The sequence below is a fragment of the Schistocerca serialis genome, chromosome 8 (genome assembly GCF_023864345.2).
Source record: "Schistocerca serialis cubense isolate TAMUIC-IGC-003099 chromosome 8, iqSchSeri2.2, whole genome shotgun sequence".
Taxonomy (NCBI): domain Eukaryota; kingdom Metazoa; phylum Arthropoda; class Insecta; order Orthoptera; family Acrididae; genus Schistocerca; species Schistocerca serialis.
In genome coordinates, this window is record NC_064645.1 from 400870483 (window position 1) to 400891271 (window position 20789).

General features: G+C 42.9%; 1 protein-coding gene across 1 annotated transcript in view; it reads right to left on the reverse strand.

The window, feature by feature from the left end:
- The window catches only part of LOC126416234 (endoglucanase A-like), a 129239-nt gene that overhangs the window by 62679 nt on the left and 45771 nt on the right, over positions 1-20789 (reverse strand). Inside the window, exon 5 of the mRNA XM_050083845.1 lies at positions 8749-8911. Coding sequence (XP_049939802.1) covers positions 8749-8911 — 163 coding nt within the window. The remainder of the gene's footprint in view (positions 1-8748; positions 8912-20789) is intronic.

A 20789-nucleotide genomic window follows, 5' to 3' on the forward strand; every position in this document is an offset into this window, starting at 1 on the left:
CACTTCATCGCCATGTAATAGAAAATGACCAGCATAGGTCAAATTATCTTTTACGCGTAAAAAATATGGTAATTGCGTGAAGGGACGTGCAACGCCCTTTCATCGCCCTTATACTCTATCTACCGACAGAGGTCAATTTCACTACACGCTACAAAAGAGAATTATCGACTCTTATATTAAGGGCTATTGTTAAACAGATATGATGTGATAAAACGTGCTTGACCCGAAAAGACAAATAAGAAAATTTTATGGACACTTCACATGCGAAAACAGCATGTTCTTCACAGGGGAAAATTAAAAAGAAATAAAAGATAGCTACTAATATGCCCATGTGCATGCCATAAACGGACAAGAATGAAGTCGTCTCTGGATTGCAACTACAAATAAATGTAAAGGGAATTATATCCCAAAAGGTCGAGACGGGCCAGCTAAACTTCATCTTGTCACCTGAGGCTCCATTTCACCACTCTTGGGCTACTAACCACTTATATGAATATGACTATCGTCTATGGGATAGATGTGGGCATTTTAATTATTTAAAAACCATGTGTGCCACATTATGTAAGCACCGGATGTGGAAAGACCACATGATGGGAATCTTATATAGCAAAACGTCACGTGCGCAAATGCACACCTGCTAGCCACTACCTTAAGGGATGTCTAAAATAAAGTACATCAAACACCGACAATCTGTGTCACACCGCCACCGAAATACTGACCAGATAATGGTTGGTTATGGGACTTAACATCTGCGGTCATCAGTCCCCTAGAACTTCAACTACTTAAACCTAACTAACCTAAGGACATCACACACATCCATGCCCGAGGCAGGATTCGAACCTGCGACCGTAGCGGTCGCGTGGCTCCAGACTGAAGCGCCTAGAACCGCTCGGCCACATCGGCTGGCTGATGTTTTTCAGTTGTTGTGTGTGTGTGCACGCTCGCACATTTACACACAGCAAAATACACACACACAAACCCATATTTATTATTAATTTGAAAAATTACACACACACACACACACTAACTCATATTAAAAAAAGGGCAGAATACACACATACACCAAACTCATATTACAAAAGGGCAGAATACACACATACATCAGCGTGAGCGCGTGCATACACACACACACACACACACACACACACACACACACACACACACACACACAACAAATGAAAAACATCAAACACAAACACAAGACAGACAAACACACAACAGCAGTTCGCAATATTACACAGCGAAAACATACATATGTAGATCACCAAATGGAAACTGAAAGTGAAACATGCGCTGTGACAAATGTGGATAAGAGAACGCCAGAAATCGTCCAGCTGGAGTATGAAAACCAACTAATACGTCTCCAGGACCACACGCGTGTTAACAGCGTTGGAAATCGTAATATCGAACGATACATTATCTATACGGAACTTGTGCTACAACGGTTGCTTCCATCCTAAAAAGCTAGAGAAAAACACGACAAAATGTAATATAGCAGCATACTATATCTATCACATAATACGTTTATTGTACGTATAAAAAGAAACATGTATTTCAGGCCACCGATGGTGCTTCCCAAGTAAAAGAAGCGAAACACTTATGGCAATAAACCTTCATTTAATTGCATAGACGGTACGTACCTCCACGAATTTAGAGCGACTAAGGGAAAGACGGAAAACAGATAAAAATGACGATACTGCAATATTGTCAGCAAAAGAAAGAAATTTCACTATAGATCTTCATCTTCCTGGTCCTAGATGTATTCCTTCAATGTGTTTCTATTCTAGTTCTTTATCCCACTCTCTCACGACCCTGTTTAAAGCCAGACTGAAGAGAATCGGTGAGAGTCCGTCGCTCTGAGGAATATCTTTGTTAATTCTGAAGGTTCAGAAACTTCTCCTAAGAATTTAATTTTTCAAGTTGTGTCTATGAGTGTCTATTCACTTAACAGTGTGGTGTTTTCGTCGATATCTACTTCTTTCACTGACAGAAATACTGTCTGTCTGTCTACATAAGCATAGGCTTTCTTGAAATCAATGAACGTAACAACTGTGTGAAGGTTCCAGGTTGTTCTTATCCATAGGATTGTTTTCAAGTTAAAAATGTGCTCTGGGCAAGATCGTATTTTCTATGACTCCTGCCTGGTAGCCGCCAGCTGCGTGTTCTGCTTGGTCTTGTGTCTTATTCAATGCAGCTTTGGATATAATTTAGTAGGTGACTGGAAGCAGAAATATGTATCGGTAATTGTTGGTGCCTGCCCTGTTATCTGTCTTCTGCAGCGGATGAATTACGGCTTGTCTCTAGTCGTCCGATATTCTTGCTTTCCGCCAGTAATGTTTAAAAATCTTCATAAATGATGTCAGGACTCGCTTCCCTAATAGTTTACAAATCGCAGCTAATATTCATTTGATGTGTCACAATGTATGTCGGTTTCTCCCACGGAGTTATTTGCAGTCCGCAGCTCGCGGTCGTGCGGTAGCGTTCTCGCTTCCCACGCTCGGGTTCCCGGGTTCGATTCTCGGCGGGGTTAGGGATTTTCTTTGCTTCGTGATGAATGGGTGTTGTGTGATGTCCTTAGGTTAGTTAGGTTTAAGTAGTTCTAAGTTCTAGGGGACTGATATTTGGCGTAAAGGTGGTTCTGAAGTTCCATTTTCCTTTTGAGACCACATATATACAAAGCCTACAAAATAAAAAATACCATCAAATAAAGTGCTGTGATTAAGTCAGTTGTATCTAATGTAGCTGTCTGTAAGACGCCTCTAAATGTCCTATTTACGCAAAAAAATGCTGTATTAGTGAATACATAGTGAGCGGTGTTCATCCTAGCGCACACAGAGTTCCGTTCAGCAGATACGTCCTTTTGAAGTGAAGAGATCAATTCACTGTAACTGAATCCATAAATAAATGTCAAGGTAATGCAGTTATTGCCTTCATGTAACACAGCAATGGACAGCTGCTGTCCTTCAAGCGTCGGTCATCAAAGTCACTCGTTAATCACATAATGCAATTTACAAACAAAGAGCAGCCGTGGAGCGGCAGATAATCTCCCTCCGAGAGTTTACATTCGGTCCTCTGTGAAACATGTGTGCAGCTCGTGTTTGCACAGCCGAACAAAATAAAGTATTCTCTCTCTAAATTAACCGATTCGAGGGCTTAATGAAGTATTTTAATGCACAGCTATTAAAATGATGAATAGCAGGCCCCTAATAGCTTAACAAATTTATTTCTCAATTTCAGTGTTTTATGAGTACGTTATTAGATGCCTGTTAGAGCCTTTATTAATTTAAAATCTTTGCCCTGCAGCACGGTACAAAATTCCACACCGAATCTCGGCAACTGCGCGCGCGGAGTATCTTTGGCATTTATTACGGAACTCTCCTGCATTATAAAATACAGTATCTGTGGTCTCTACATACACAGACTGCTCCTGTAATGTTGTTCACCCTGGATAACTTACAGTAGAGAGGGGCTCGTTCTTTGTACTGTACCAGAAATTATTTCCATTTGTCACAGAAATTCATGTGATGCTAAAATCTGATTTAAACTGTTTGCTAGAAGGAAGTTAAATTGCACATACGTTCTTGCAGTAACGAAATTATACAACGGAGTAATGAGTATGAACCCCAGATAAATCGGGCGTTGATCCAACCTACAAGAGTGCAGTAATGCACGCCATGTTAATACAGGGTGCATTAGACGTCATCAGGGCAGAAGATATTCAGAATTGAACGATTCAGAGACGGAAATTTAGTACTATCAAAACTATTCTCAAACGTCTTACAATAAATTTTAAGAACGATAATATAAGGAAACGGCGCAGGAAGTCGTGTTACTGGAACTCATACAAACCCCAATCGTTCATTTGACCAGACTGTACTGTTTGACTCTGCTGCTGATAAATTTCTTCTGAGAATGAAGGAACTTTGCGAAGTAGGTTCTAGAGTAGGTTGAAAATCTTTTACCAACAGATAACCCACATATCGAAATGGAAGCAATAAATACCAATCATGTAGTCAGAATGCAAATGCTAATATTAGTGGTGCATACGGAAAACTTCAGCAGGTGGACCTAAATTAGTCCAGGTTTTTGTCCATCTCGGCCTTTCTAACCGTGTGTGGAACTCAAACTTCAAAGAGGAAACTTTATTGGCAAACTTCGGCCGCGAATTCCCACGCACCCTGACACAGTTGCGACATTCACATCCTATAACTTGTTGGTATTGAATCTGAAGTTGACGAAAGCAGAGCAATTAGAGACTACTTTCACTTTGATGTAGTGCATGATTTGGTTCCTATAAAAGCCAGTTAGTTAGCCTCATGGTCTTCCCTCGTATAGGGCGGTCCTTTAATAGTGACCGGGCCAAACATCTCACGAAATAAGAATCAAACGAAAAATCTACAAAGAACGAAACTCGTCTAGCTTGAAGGAGGAAACCAGATGGCGTTATGGTTGGCCCGCTAGATGGCGCTGCCATAGGTCAAACGGTTTTCAACTGCGTTTTTTTTTTAAATAGGAACCGCCATTTTTATTACATATTCGTGTAGTACGTAAAGAAATATGAATGTTTTAGTTGGAGCACTTTTTTCACTTTGTGATAGATGGCGCTGTAATAGTCAAAAACGTATAAGTACGTGGTATCACGTTACAATACGCCAGTGTGGACGATATTTGCTGCGTGATACATTACCCGTGTTAAAATGGACCGTTTACCAATTGCGGAAAAGGTCGATATCGTGTTGATGTATGGCTATTGTGATCAAAATGCACAACGAGCGTGTGTTATGTATGCTGCTCGGTATCCTGGACGACATCATCCAAGTGTCCGAACCGTTTGCCGGATAGATACGTTATTTAAGGAAACAGGAAGTGATCAGAAACATGTGAAACGTTAACCACGATCTGCAACAAATGATGATGCCCAAGTAGGTGATTTAACTGCTGTCGTGGCTAATCTGCACATCAGTAGCAGACAAATTGCTCGAGAATCGGGAATCTCAAAAACGTCGGTGTTGAGAATTTTACATCAACATCGATTGCACCCGTACCATATTTCTATGCACCAGGATTTGCATAGTGGCAACTTTGAACGACCTTGAACCCAGTTCTGTCACTGGGCACAAGAGAAATTACGGGAGGATGACGGATTTTTTGCGAGCATACTATTTAGCGACGAAGCGTCATTCACCAACAGTGGTAACGTAAACCGGCCTAATACGCACTACTGGACAACGGAAAATCCACGACGGCTGCGACAAGTGGAACATCAGCTACCTTGGCGGGTTAATGTATGGTGCGGCATTATGGGAAGAAGGATAATTGGCCCCCATTTTATCGATGGCAATCTAAATGGTGCAATGTATGCTGATTTCCTACGTAATGTTCTACCGATGTTACTACAGGGTGTTTCACTGCATGGCAGAATAGCGATGTACTTCAACATGATGGATGTCCGGCACATAACTCGCGTGCGCTTGAAGCGGTATTGAATAGCATATTTCATGACAGGTGGATTGGTCCCCGAAGCACGTTCACCGGATCTGACGTCCCCGGATTTCTTTCTGTGGGGAAAGTTGAAGGACATTTGGTATCGTGATCCACCGACAACGCCTGACAACATGCGTCCGCGCTTTGTAATGCATGTGTGAAAGTACGGAAGGCGAACTACTCGCTGTTGAGAGGAATGTCGTTAAACGTATTGCCAAATGCATTGAGTTTGAAGACATCATTTTGACCATTTATTGCATTAATGTGGTATTTACAGGTAATCCCGCTGTAACAGCATGCGTTCTCAGAAATGATAGGTTCACAAAGGTACATGTATCACGTTGGAACAACCGAAATAAAATGTTCAAACGTACCTACGTTCTGTATTTTAATTTAAAAAACCTACCTGTTACCAACTGTTCGTCTAAAATTGTGAGCCATATGTTTGTGACTATTACAGCGCCATCTATCACAAAGCGAAAAAAGTGGTTGAACTAAAACATTCATATTTGTTTACGTACTACACGATTATGTAATTAAAATAGGGGGTTCCTATTTAAAAAGAACTCAGTTGATATCCGTTTGACCTATGACAGCGCCATCTAGCGGGCTAACCATAGCTCCATCTGGTTTCCCCCGCCGGCCGCGGTAGTCTAGCGGTTCTAGGCGCGCAGTCCGGAACCGCGCGACTGCTACGGTCGCAGGTTCGAATCCTGCCTCGGCATGGATGTGTGTTATGTCTTTAGGTTAGTTAGGTTTAAGTAGTTCTAAGTTCTAGGTGACTGATGACCACAGATGTTAAGTTCCATAGGGCTCAGAGCCATTTGAACCATTTTTGGTTTCCCCCTTCAAGCTAGACAAGTCTCGTTCTTTGTAGTTTTTTCGTTTGACGCGTAATTCGAGAGATATTTGGCCCGTTTACTATCAATGGACCATATATATATATATATATATATATATATATATATATATATATATATATATGTGTGTGTGTGTGTGTGTGTGTGTGTGTGTGTGTGTATGTGTCCCTGTGTTTTGTGTGTTGTGTATGGCCATATGCACACATGTGGAGTTCGTACATTTGATTTTTGAGGCTGCATCCCTCTTATTTCATCAGCAGCAGCCTATTGCTCAGTCCGCCTCTGTAGTTAAGTGGTCAGCGTAGACGGCTGCGATGCGGATGACCGGAGTACTACCAAGGATTTTTGCTTCGTGGGAGGACTGGTACCGGGTGCACTCAGCCTCGTGACTCAACTTCGGGAGCTACTTGACACACTGGCAGCGCCTCCACAGTCCGGAAAGTCTGCGAAAGGCCAGGAGAGCCGTGTGCTGACTGCGTGTCCCCTCCGACGAACCCCCCCCCCCCCGCCCGCCCCACCCACCCACCACCACCCCATTACTGCATCGGCACGACGCAGCAAGACAGAGGACGGCACGGCGGCCGGTACACATCCCTTGGACCTTGTAAGGTGTCTCTTACCTGAGGAAGACATATTTACCAGTTTTAATAAATTATTGTCTCTCATTTATGTATTCACGACAGTTAGGATGTGCTGTAGTCCGTAGCCGGCCATTAATCGGAGAGCATTTCCCACGCTGGCTGGCTAGGTGACGAAGCGATCGTACGTCGCGCGTAGTGGGTTGCGGCTCGGCGCTGGACCGTAGCAACAAGCGTTAGCCTGGGAAATATACATGACGGGAAGTACCGCCATCTTGGCGCCAAAGTCACCGATTTGGTTTATTTATATTTAATAATTAAAGTCATTTATGACAACATGAATACTAGGAGGAGCCTCTCGATGTTTAAAGCTATTTATCATAACTTTGCCTCGTTGAAATTCACACCCGTTCATTAACAAATGCATGTCTTAGTAAGTACGAACTTGATCGGAAATCCACGATCTATGACGAAACTAGTAAGAGATACGGACTGCGCACCAAAGTCTGCAGTCGGCGTTAAGAGCTCTTCCTGTCTTGTTCGATGGTAGTCATGCTCTCGGTTACAAGTAGTTTGTGACATGAGTGTTTCATTATTGATCTAATAGGAATGAAAGTGATACTACGGCATTATGAATTTTAAGTTCGAGTAAATAGATGCCCCAAAGTTGATCGACGGCAATTTCAGATAATTAGCTTCCACCGACGGAGACATCCAATGCGCCAATGGAGAATCTGCACGGTACGACACTTACGAGAGCTGCACCGCGCACAGGTAGGAGGAAATCCGACGACACGACCCACCAAGGCGGATCAAGGAAGGTCCGACTTACACTCGCAAATTTCTGGTGGAAATGCTGACCAGTCATACTGTACGTCACATATACCACCCTCTACGGACTCGCGGATAAGCTGAGTAGTAACAGTATCAGTTCAGAAGCGAGGGGACCTTGCAACCTTCACAGCCTGGCGGGGTGCTCGCAAAAATCTACTCCTCAACATCTCTCCGTACCATGTCCATCAATTTCTCGAGTGGGTGCTAACGAATAACCGCTTTTGCGGCATAGAATTAGCGAAAAGGCAGCGTCAGTGTGCTAGCGTTACTGGCTATTAACTCTGAAATGATAGCTTCGTTTCCCGATGATAACCTCGGATTTTTCTATGATGAAAAGATCTGAAAGAGTATGCACTCATCCTCTTGAGTCAAAGGAGAAACTTCTCGGTAAATTCAGTATCTAGCAATCGACACGTCAGAGTGACATCAGATCGACAGGCATGCATCAGACTGGGAGTTATGTCATTATTTTTTTTATTCGGTTAACTAAAATATTATTTGCTACAAGGGCGTCTACATTGTGACTACTTCAACCCGAGAATGTTTGCTGTCACGTCTTTCAATTCTATTAGGGCTTCATAATGCGTTTCTTCACTCTCCGTCAAATGTCACTTAACAAGTAAATCACATTTAAGTGCCTGGCAGAGGGTTCATCGAACCACCTTCACAAGTCTCTATTATTCCAATCTCGTATAGCGCTCGGAAAGAATGAAATCTGAAAATTTAATATGCAGTTTTATGCCAAATATCCATGCAATACCGACCCAATTACTTCACTTTATGTAGCTTCCAGATAAATTCTGACTATTTGCGAATCATTCCGTGGGGCACTGATGTCGACGTAGGTTGCAACACATAAAATACATGATTGACTGATGAATTTAACAATACTCTCACGTCCACAATGAAGATTGTTATATCTTGGATGTCAAATAATCTTCAGGTAAAACTGATACCAGTGCAGCCACTACCTTCAGCCATGTGATACTTACGTCAACTCCTGATGCCTTCTGCTCCCAGTTCAGGCCACCTCCTATGTTTATGAGTCCGAATTCCTCGTACACCTCCTCTGCCCGCTGCAGATAGGTCTGATCGTTGGTGATTTTCGCCAGCCACGCGTAGCCCCAGGCCAGTTCGTCCCCGTAGCCTTTGGAGCTGAAAAATGTGTCACAGGTGAGAAATAACAGACCGGGTGCCAGTGGGTTACATAAACGGGCGCCTGAAACTCAAATCCATAGACATAGTAGTTAGTTAGTTAGTTACGTGTTCCATTGATCAATAGCACGGAAAAACCGTTATGATGTGGAACGTGTCAAATGCACAAGAAATGCGCACAGGAAACAAGTTTTTCTTTTTTCTTTTTTTTTTTTACATTATAGTGTTACACCTAAATATTTCTATTATCGATCCCATTTCCTCAATGGCACAAAATGCATGTATTATATCTCCAGATTTATTTACTCATATTCAAGAATTCATCTATGGTATAGAAGGAGTTGTCAAGGAGGTATGATTTCAATTTGTTTTTGAATCTATTACTGCTGTCTGTCAGACATTTTATTTCATCTGGTAATTTATCAAAAAGTTTTATAGCAGTATATTTTACCCCTTTCTTTGCCAAAGATAGGTTAAGTAAAGGATAGTGTAGGTAATTATGAATGTCTGTTGATTTTAAACTGGTCCATGTCGTTGAGAAAAAATTTCATTACTGAGTAAATGTACTGGGAAGCAGTTGTAAGAATTCCTAACCTTTTAAACAGATGCCTACAATATGTGCGACTATGAACCCCACACATTATTCTAACTACTTTCTTTTGAACAGTGAGTGCCTTTTGCCTATGTGTTGAGTTGCCCCAGAATATTGTTCCCTATGACATCAGAGAGTGGAAGTATGGAAAGAATGTTAGCTTACTAATTTCTACATCCTCAAAATTGGCAATTATTCTGATTGCAAAAGCTGCAGAAACTAGTCGCTTTAGGAGATCCAAAATATGAATTTTCCAATTAAGATTCCCATCTACATGTACAGTTGTGGACAAAACGAGCGAGACCCCTCGCCTTTTCGTTATGCTGATCCGCACATCTTTAAAGTCTGCTACAGAGCATAACAGGCAAGGCGACGAAGTGTTACCAACATACTATGCAAGTTCGCTCAGCTGATGTGCTGATATAGCTGGAGAAACTGGAGAAACTCGCGCTTCGAAGACGCCACAGCATCGTCTGCCACCACTTCGTGAAAAACGAAATACCTCAAGTATAAGCCAATGTGTGGCATTCGCATATCTGTGACTACGACTTGGATCTAAAGTGTGGTTATGGATAGTACGTATGCTCAGATTGCGAATCTGACATCGAATAAAGACAAGGAGAAATGAATTAGGCTCTTTCCTCTTCCGTAACATCAAATATATTTTAGTTATTCTTTCTTAAATGAACTCCGCAGAAAATCATTCACCAGAAGTGAATAACTTTTTAGTAACATCAGATGATATTAACAGCTTGCCGGTGCGGTTTAGCCGTGCGCTGAGCGGCGTCATATCGCGGACCGCGCGGCTGCTTGCGCCATCAGTTCGAATCCTTCCCCGGGCATGGATGTGTGTGAAGTAGTTCTAGATCTAGGGGACTGATGGCCTAAGCAGTTTGGTGGCATAGTTCTAAGAGTCATTCTTTGACCTTTCGCGTAAATTTTCTTTACATAAACGGCCGTATATTTAGATTGCGTTGACATAACTCACTTTTTTACACCACCAAGGGACCGTATACCGCAGGAAGTGTGACTCACTTCGGCGTATTATGTCTACCCGTACTCGAGGTAAACGGGTTTTAAGGGTTAGGTAGACAGATGGACGGTCAAGAAAGTGAGACTAGTAGAGTTCCATTTTTACCGATCTACGTGACGAAATCCTAACAACGAAAATAGCTGTCACAGTTACTGAAGATGAGGGCCACATAATAATTTCCCCTACTCTTTAATCGAAATGTTCCAGTTGCAGTCGATACATCACCATATTAATCGTAGCTACGCTTTCGATCCAAATCACGTTTACAGGAATTCAAATAAAATCCAGATGCCTATACACGTGGTAATTCAAATCCCATTATTAATGCTATCGCGTTTTAGATGTGCGAGCATTCCCATAGCTAGCTGGCTTAAGGAACACCTCGACTAATGAACGCTTTCTAGCTGTGGCACGTCTAATGGAGTATTCTAAACATTGTAGAATACGTTTGGCAGCTACGTCGCCGTTTATTTCCTGGGGTGGTGCAGAATTATCCTACTAAATTTACTTGCTAATAACAGTTTTTTGTTATTTCGATAAACATCCCGAATGATTGTCACATAAGCGGTGACATAAAGGCAGACAATTCATGTTTTTGAGTCCAGAAAGCTCTGTGCAGCAGAAACTGCAGATAATTTTGCCATTTTGATTGTGAAATTGTTGGTTTATTCATGTCTGGGGTAATAACAGAGGGCTGTTTGCCTAGGTTGTCTGCTAGGGTAGTGAAAGGTGTTTGCTACTGCAAGGGAGGTCTGGTTTGTTTTCGGTTCTAATCTCGATGGAGGCAGATAGACTATCAGTATAGGAATTTTAAGAAATTCTCGCAACCCCAATATATTTTATTCTGTACCGGCGCCCCGTGGATGTCGATATGAAACTCTTGTAGAATTTCATACTTGTTGCTGCCTACTTTCTCCGCTTCTGTCAATAATTGAATTGACTTAAGTGTGGCACTGAATGATTTTTAACAGAATTTCGTTATGAATCATCACGCATTGCTAAATTTGCACACTTTCATGTTAGGTCAGCAACCGTAATCCAGTATGACTGGTCTGAACGTTGACACAAACCATTTCGCGGCCGAATGCGCATAATATTTTGCCAATTCGTAACGGTGTGGGATACTTTGTCTTACTAAAACAGTTATGTTATCTCGATAAGCTGAAATTCATTTTTATTAGTACAGTACATACTAATTAGCGTTTCTTCTTTAATTTATATTTGATATTTAGGTGTTGTGGTTAAGACACTAATCAGCATTGATATAGTCTTATACATGATTGAAAACAGTCTGACGAATTTCGGATAGTTTTTCAATTTCACGCCTGTGTGCAGTATGTTGGTAGCACTTCGTCACCTTGCCTGTTATGCTGTGTAGCAGACTTTAAAGCTGTGCGGATCAGCATAACGAAAAGGCGAGGGGTCTCGCTCGTTTTGTCCACGACTGTACACCCAAAAACTTAGAGTGCTCTACCCTGTCCCACTCAAGCCGTAAAAACGCACATTAACAAGAAAGGTGTTGATATTTGCCTGGGGCAGATTTCCGCAGACTGGTCAACCTCTTTGCACCAAGTACAGTGATGAGCACAATTCGTTCAATTGGACGCATCACAAATTTGCACTGCTCAGGCAGCGACACGGCGTCTTGTCGATTGATATTCGTACAGAAAGTAAAAAATCTCGTACTTTTATTGAAGGAATTATACATTCTGCAGGAGCAAATTTGATGTACTGTGTTTTTTCAAAGTTCAGAGCAAGCCAATTTGCAGAAAACCAATTAATAACTTTTCCAAAGACCTTATTTGTATCATTTTCTATCGGACTTTCTTTTACTGGATTAATAATTATGCTTGTATCATCAGCAAACAGTGTCAATTCAGCATCTTGTTTCACATAAAAAGAGATGTCATTCACATATATCAAGAACAGGAGGGGATGTAATAGTTCAATACACTAAGCGGTACACCATACACCGAAACGCCTAAGGCTAAGAATAGTCCTTTACAGGTATTAGATAATATTGCAACACTGTCGCCATGAACACTGAAGAAGGAAAATAATTTAAGATTAGTTTTTTTTGCCCAATCCGGTAGTGAGGTCATTAGAAACAAAGTAGAAGCTAGAAGTAGGTCAAGGAAGGGGAAGACCATCGGCCTTGTTCTTCTCAAACTGCCAGCTAGCGTTCGCTTTAATCAAGGAAACGAAAGAATAACCTTAATCTGGGTGGTCAAGCGAGAGTGTGAACACCACTCCCTCCTAACGTGAGTCCACTAGAGGAGAACACTGAGGAACGGGTCTCTGGATGCAGATGGCGGTCGGTCAAGTATATTTAAAACTGTGCCGCTTAGCTCCACTCTGACGCTTTCCTTTGGCACACCCCGAGCGGTACCATAACAGAGACATACTGTACCTTGAAACTCAATGGGCATCTCTATTTAACTGCAAGCAACAATTGGTTGTTGGTAGTAATAGTACGCAACGAAAATAAGACCGTCACAGTGAAAACAACCGCTTATGTGTACGACACGTTATATTTGTTTTTGGCGGCTCACCTAACCATGGAAAAGTTGTACGACAATTAAGGAATTTTGAAAAGTGAAGCTTGAATACAACAGACTTTTATAATGCACAAAATTCACATAAATTTGAGAGGCAGAAAGGTCCTATAAAATCTCAGTAAATGTTACACAAAATGATGCTAACACTGTAGGGTTGTACCAAACAATATGGAAGATAGTATGAAGGAGAAGCTGCAAGATTTTCTCCTATGGACAGCTCGCAGATTCAGACAAAAAGCGACCAAAATTGTAATCAAATAGTCAACACAAGTCGGGTGGTAGAGCAAGTAAGCTGCAATTTCTTAGAATATGAATTACTCTACTGTATTTGCGTCAAATTTCCCCAAATATCGGCTAGGGTATACCACTAAGCACCAGACGGCAGCTGGGAGGCGAATAGCGCAGAAACTTCCTTCTTCACCCAGCTGACTACTTTCAAAAAAAACTCCGCATGGAGGGGCAACATAATGCTGTTGGCAATTTGTCGAACAATAATGTCACTTATTTCACAAAAAAAAACAGGAGAATACTCTATAAACCTCCCACTCAAGCCGTAAAAACGCACATTAACAAGAAAGGTGTTGATATTTGCCTGGGGCAGATTTCCGCAGTCAACCTCTTTGCACCAAGTACAGTGATGAGCACAATTCGTTCGATTGGACACATCACAAATTTGCACTGCTCATGCAGCGACACGGCGTCTTGTCGATTGATATTCGTACAGAAAGTAAAAAATCTCGTACTTCATTATTTTCTGGGTATGGCAGTGGCTGCACGGTGGTCTCAGCCCTCAGCGAGGACAGGTCCCGGCTCTAACAAACAAAAGCATGGACTGGGCCATGGCCCCACTGCCGTGAAACTGCTCAGCTGTCCAGGAATGCTGGCCCTTCATAGGGACATTCGCAGAACCCTTCTGTGGACAGAGGAACCAGAGCCCACACCGGCTGCGTATCTTCCCAGCGAGAAAGACGCAGATGTTTACTCCCAAGCAAACATGCCCAGTACCCTCAACAGAATACCCACGAAACATGAAACATTATCGCATAGTGATATGTCACAGTCACGTTACAGTCTAGACGCCCCCTAGCCACAAGATGTGGGAGGTTGCGTTTTTCATATAGAACAAGTTGCCTGGTATTTATTGCCAGGTACAGCAAAATGAAAGACAAAGTGAGACTGCGATCAGCTACCGACCCTTGAAAGTATATCTTCAACGGGCTCGACGCCACTTGTACGATCGACGCAGCCGACAGGAAATCTGTAATACACTAGTACTTCCCTGGTGTCCAAGTGCCTAGATCAGGCTGTCGACATCTGGAAGAACTGCCACGAAAGGACAGTAAATACTTTGCAGTGTATTGCGTGACCCATTTGCCATTTATAGAGAGGTATAACAAATTTATACGGCCCACTGGTCTATTAGTTGGTTATAAAATACAAATAGTATAAATTATTCAGAAAAAATCATTCACACAGGATCATTTAACAACATAGTTTGCGTACTACTGTGCGTTTGGTGCATTCTCCCCTTATTGTACCGAGATATGTGAAAGAAAACATTTAACACATTGAAATAAATTGTATTTTAACCTACTGCAGCGATTCTTGGGCTTCTGCTGTCCTCTCTTCATTAGCAAGCGGGTGGCTTCAGCTGATATTCAAAACTCGGCATTACGTCATTAATGTCATATTATAAGATAAATGGTCCTTACCGTTCTACAGGTACACCCGACTATCACACACGAAGAAACTTCACCTGGATCCCTTGTGTCTTCACCGAATGTTGTTTAGCGACCTAAAAAGACACTGAACAGTCGTATTTGCTTCCCTAGACCTAGAAAAACCTTCGACTGCGCGTGGGATTCTTATTTCCTTTCTGAAGTCAAACCATTCAAGCCATTCCAATGAGCTATATCGGACTAACTGCGTTCTCTCAATGCCCTTCGTCCATTTCTGTCATGCGTATCCCATTCAAAACTATCAATACATCCTTAAAAGTGTCCCAGAGGCTTGTCATATCCACAATACTACAGACATCAAAAAAAGTTTTGCATCACCTCGGTTCCGAGAGTTCCGGAACCAGTACGGAAAATTGGAAAGAGATCAACATAAACATCATTTCCACCCTTTTTATTGCTCATGAAAACCACACATTGCATGTTGTAACACCACATAGTGAAACCTTTAGCGGTGGTGGTCCAGACTGCAGTACACAGCGGTAACTCTAATGCCCAGTAGCCTGTCCTCTTGCATTGGTGCATGCCTGTATTCGTCGTGGCATACTATCCACAAGTTCATCAAGGCACTTTTGGTACAGATTGTCCCACTCCTCAACAGCGACTCGGCGTAGATCCCTCAGAGTGGTTGGTGGCTCACGTCATCCACAAAAAGCCCTTTTCAATCTATTCCAGGCACGTTCGATAGGGTTCATGTCTGCAGAACATGCTGGCCACTGTAGTCGAGCGATGTCGTTATCCTGAAGGAAGTCATTCACAAGATGTGCACGATGAGGGCGTGATTTGTCGCAAAAAGCTGCCGATATGGTTGCACTATCGGTCGGAGGATGGCATTCACATATCGTACAGCCGTTACGGCACCTTCCATGACATCCAGCGGCGTACGTCGGGCCCACATTATGCCACCCCAAAAAACATCAGGGAACCTTCACCTTGCTACATTCGCTGGACAGTGTGTCAAGGCGTTCAGCCTGATCGAGTTGCCTCCAAACACGTCTCCCACAATTGTCTGGTTGAAGGCATATGCGACACTCATCGGTGAAGAGAACGTGATGCCAATACAGAGCGATCCATTCGGCATGTTGTTGGGCCCATCTGTACCGTGCTGCGTGGTGTCGTGGTTGCAAAGATGGACCTCGCCTTGAGCATCATGAAGCCTATTGCGCACAGTTTGAGTCGTAACACGACGTCCTCTGGCTGCACGACAATCATTATTCAACATGGTGGCTTGCTGTCAGCGCTCCTCTGATCCATAATCCGTAGGTAGTGGTCATCCACTACAGTAGGAGGCCTTGGGCGGCCTGAGCGACTGAGCGAGGCATGTCATCGACAGTTCTGTCCGAACAACAACGCTTTGGTTCTCTCCGAGACGCCTGGACACTTCCCTTGTTGAGAGCCCTTCCTGGCACAAAGTAACAATGTGGACGCAATCTAACGGTGGTATTGACCATCTAGGCATGGTTGAACTACAGACAACACGAGCCGTGTACCTCCATCCTGGTGGAATGTCTGGAGCTGATCGCCTTTCGGACCCCCTTCGTCTAATCGGCGCTGGTCATGCATGGTTGTTTACATCTTTGGACGGGTAGAGTGACATCTCTGAACAGTCACAGGGACTGTGTCTGTGATACAATATCCACAGTCAACCTCTATCTTCTGGAGGTCTGGGAACTGGGGTGATGCAAGACTTTTGTTGATGTGTTTGTATCCAATTTACGTAGGTGACATTCCCATTTCGTATACTCAGTACACCTATTTCAGTAAGCCGTCGACTTCGAGTTCCTTTCTTTGACGAAACCCTTCATTCCTTCTGAAGATCCCTTCAGTTGCATCTTAAGAATTTCTCTTCATATGTTAAATCCCACTAAGGCCCAGGCAATAACCATAAGAAGAGACACCTGACAATTCCACCTTTACGACTCACTTTACAAAATCATCCCATCCTACTCACTACGAAATTAAAACCGCTGGGATCGACCTCAACCTAACTTATGAATCAGAGTCACTGTTCACCAGAAAGACCCCGATAGAACGAAGCCAATCACTGATCGTACAAAGGAGTTGCTTTGTGCTGCCGCCATACTGAGCTATACAAGTCTTAAACTGACTTAGTTTTTCCTTTGAAAATGTTCATTGGACTTCTGCTCCTCTGATCTTTCACAATTCTCTAAAAGTCCTTGAACTTTCTGCTCACTGCCTCATTTCTAACATTCATCTACCCGCCACTAGAGGAAGCTATTAACAACTAAATAAGTTTCCACCCTTCCTCAAATTCCTAAGACATCACAACATGACCAGGAGATTCCCAAAGTGGCTCCACACTCACCAGACTTGGACCGCTGCCACTCCCCAGTCAGCACATGCACAGTCTTCTTCCTATCCACATACTGCATATCCTGTCTCCAATTAACCTTAATCAATCCTCAGTTAATGGCTTCAACGTACAAAAATAAATATACAAAGGTATCCTTCATACCAGCTTTACTCCTTCCTTCCCTCAATCCTCCAAACATCAAGACATCGTTACGCATCCCACCAACTTCCATTCTGCAACACTGATTTTCACCCAACAGTTCATACCCCGTACACCCACGTACAAATTCCTTTCCAACCTTCTTTCGAAACTCATGCCAATCCGATGCTTCCCACACCCACTCATTCACACACAAGTACAATTAGCACGACTAGTTATTTATTCATTTTCCAGGGCACAGTCATCCACCCACGTGTATCATCGTATTCACAATAAATTTCACGTGTTTCAATTTTTCGCGCAGCTCTCTTTTTTAATACTGTAAGTGCGTGGGGACTTCAAAAGTAAATTACACATATCGTCGCACGCAAAGACTACTTGGTTGCAAAAGAGGCACATAGTCAGAAAAATGAGAAGAGACATGGTTCTGCAGAGGTACGGATAACAGGGACCACACAGACTGTGAGTGAAATGGCGTGGCAACTGGAAACAAAGTTGAGGCCCTCGATAGTACTGTTCTTGTGAGCAAACTGTCTAAATTTCAAACAGATTCAATGTGATATTATGGCGGTGTTTGGACCAAATGCAATGTTGTGTTCATTTGTAATGAGAATGTGTCATCGATTTGACTAAGGCTGCGCAGAAGTGGGTGATATTGATCGGAAGGAAGGCCATCGAAGCGACCACAGACGACAGTGTCCAGGCAATCGTGAAACTCATTCGTAGCAGCCGCAGCTCTTACAGCGATGAGGACGTTCACTCAGCGGTTGTCTAATGGCTCCGTAACCGAGTAGCGTATTTCTGAAGTCGAAGCAAGATTGGTAGAGCGTTCCGACCGTTGCTTGCAGAGAGCTGGCGATTAAGTTGAAAAATAGTGTCACGTAATTGTGTCACTTTAAGTGCAGTGCAGCGTTCAGTAAATGTTACTTGCCGTGCCATAATAATGTGTTACGTTCTGAAGTTCCCTCGTATAACTGTAAACTGGGGATCAACGCAATAACTCTGAGGACGTCTGCGCTGAGCCTGGCATACTCTGCGGCGGAGTACTATGCACCAGTATGGCTGAACAGTAGTCATGTGAACAGAATAGATGTCGAACTTAACAACACAATGCGCATTATTTCAGGAATCGTTAGGTCTACCCCTAACATATGGCTACCTCTCCTGAGACATATACCACCCCCAAAAATACGACGAGAAGCAGCCCTGGTCAGGGAATACAACAAGATCGAAGCAAACACTGAACTACCGGTACACATCGATATACCTGATCTGAGTACTAAGAGGCTTCTTTCAAGATATCCTCCTCTCGCTCTCGACAGCGTCACTGGACCTGACATCAACTCTTGGAGAAGAGAATGGCTCCAGAATGCCCCTACAACTTGCCACCTAATGCCTTGTATTACCGATGCAGTTCCTGGGTTTGATCAGCCACGCAAGATCTGGTCAACTCTGAACCGACTAAGATGTGAAAGATGTGCTGACTCACTCTTCAAATGGGGACTGCTGTCTTCGCCAGCATGTGACATAGGCGCGCCTAAGCAGACCATCCAACACATCAGATACGTGCTAGAGCGTTCAGTGGGGACCTTGAATAATTCCTCGTGGCATCCCAAAAATCCATCGAATATATACAAGAACTAGTTGTTTGTCTGTGAATATATGTAATTTTATATAATGTGGAATGACGTGACCCAATACTGAAATGTACTTAAATGCCATACGCTAAATAAAAACTGTAACTTTTAAAAATAATGTAAACTGAAGAGCGGGATAACACTAGCTGACAAACTGCGCCACGTCGGGAAAACAAAACGAAAATAAAGAAAAGAAAACGAAAATATCACTTGGTCAAACATGTATAACATCTTCACCTGCAGTACGTCTCCTGGACTCCAACCATTGCATCCACCAAGACTGTTCTTTCATCTTAGGTTGTACTCCTCAAGTTCTCTGATATATTATTATCTATAATAGCCAGGCCAAAGCGTTGCGAAATGTTAATATTGCTGCACGGTTGCGTCATGTTACTGCAAAGGCTGAATTTAAATTTTTTGGAAGACATTTTGTTATACTGATTGTGGAGGAGGGCGACCTATTTAGGAATCATTACGGGCTATAGAAACATTTCAGTTTCTTGAAATTGTATTTCTGTTTGTTACCAGAAGTATTTTGATGTTTAATAAAATAATTGTTAAATAGAGCCATGTCTGCTGTCTACAGCCCGAACTTCTCGCCACCTTAATCCTACCTTACAAACTAAAGTCTCGCCCTATTATGGCGGTATGATCAGGCAACGTCTCCAGAATATATACCAATATTCTCTTGAGCACTATACTGATACGACGAGTTCTTTATGGAACTAAATGTACGGCCGTCATTACCGTATAGCCTATCATATGTAGGGTGTTTCTGTAAGAGAGAGCAACACTGTAACAGGACATAGAGAATGCTCCACTGAACTGTTTGAGGATAGGAATTTCGGGTGGGAGAAGCCAGCTTAGGAAGACGCGGAAGTCAACTTGTCTACCGCTCTGTCTAACACTACTGTTTTCCTAGCTTATTTACAACAAACTCGCATAAAGGTTTACATGTACTGTGCTGTTTATTTACATGTAAATTCTTTATTTCCTGCAAGGAAACAAGGAGGACGAGCCTGATCACTACAAAGTCATGATGCAGGTTTTGTTTACTAGACGGCAGGTGTGGCCAAACGGTTCTAGGCGCTTCAGTCTGGAACGTTCGCAGGTTCGAATCATGCCACGGGCATGGATGTGTGTGTTGACCTTAGGTTAGTTAGGTGTAAGTAGTTCTAAGTTCTAGGGGATTGATGACCTCAGATGTTAAGTCCCATAGTGCTCAGAGCCATTTGAACCATTTTTTTTTGTTTACTATCCTTGTCCATAAAAATGTTCAAATGTGTGTGAAATCTTATGGGACGTAACTGCTAAGTTCATCAGTCCCTAAGCTTACACACTACTTAACCTAAATTATCCTAAGGACAAATACACACACCCATGCTCGTGGTAGGGGCTCTGAGCACTATGGGACTTAACATCTATGGTCATCAGTCCCCTTGAACTTAGAACTACTTAAACCTAACTAACCTAAGGACATCACACAACACCCAGTCATCACATCCCTGACCGCGCCGGGAATCGAACCCGGGAACCCGGGCGCCCCGTGGTAGGACTCGAACCTCCGCCGGGACCAGCTGCACAGTCCATGACTGTAGCGCCTGAGACTTGTCCATAAGGTGGCTCTGTTGCACCATATTTACATTGACCCATGACAGAACGTGCTATGAATGAACGACAAACCCATTCATTATTCAGTGCTGTTCAGAGACGTACAGCACAATACGATGAAGCAATACGGGTACAATATTTCCTCGTCGTTGGGTTGGAAGGGGGGGGGGGGGGGGGTAGTATTCCAAAGCCTGCGACGCCGCTTGAGTTGAATCCCTTTGATTAGTTCCTATGGGTG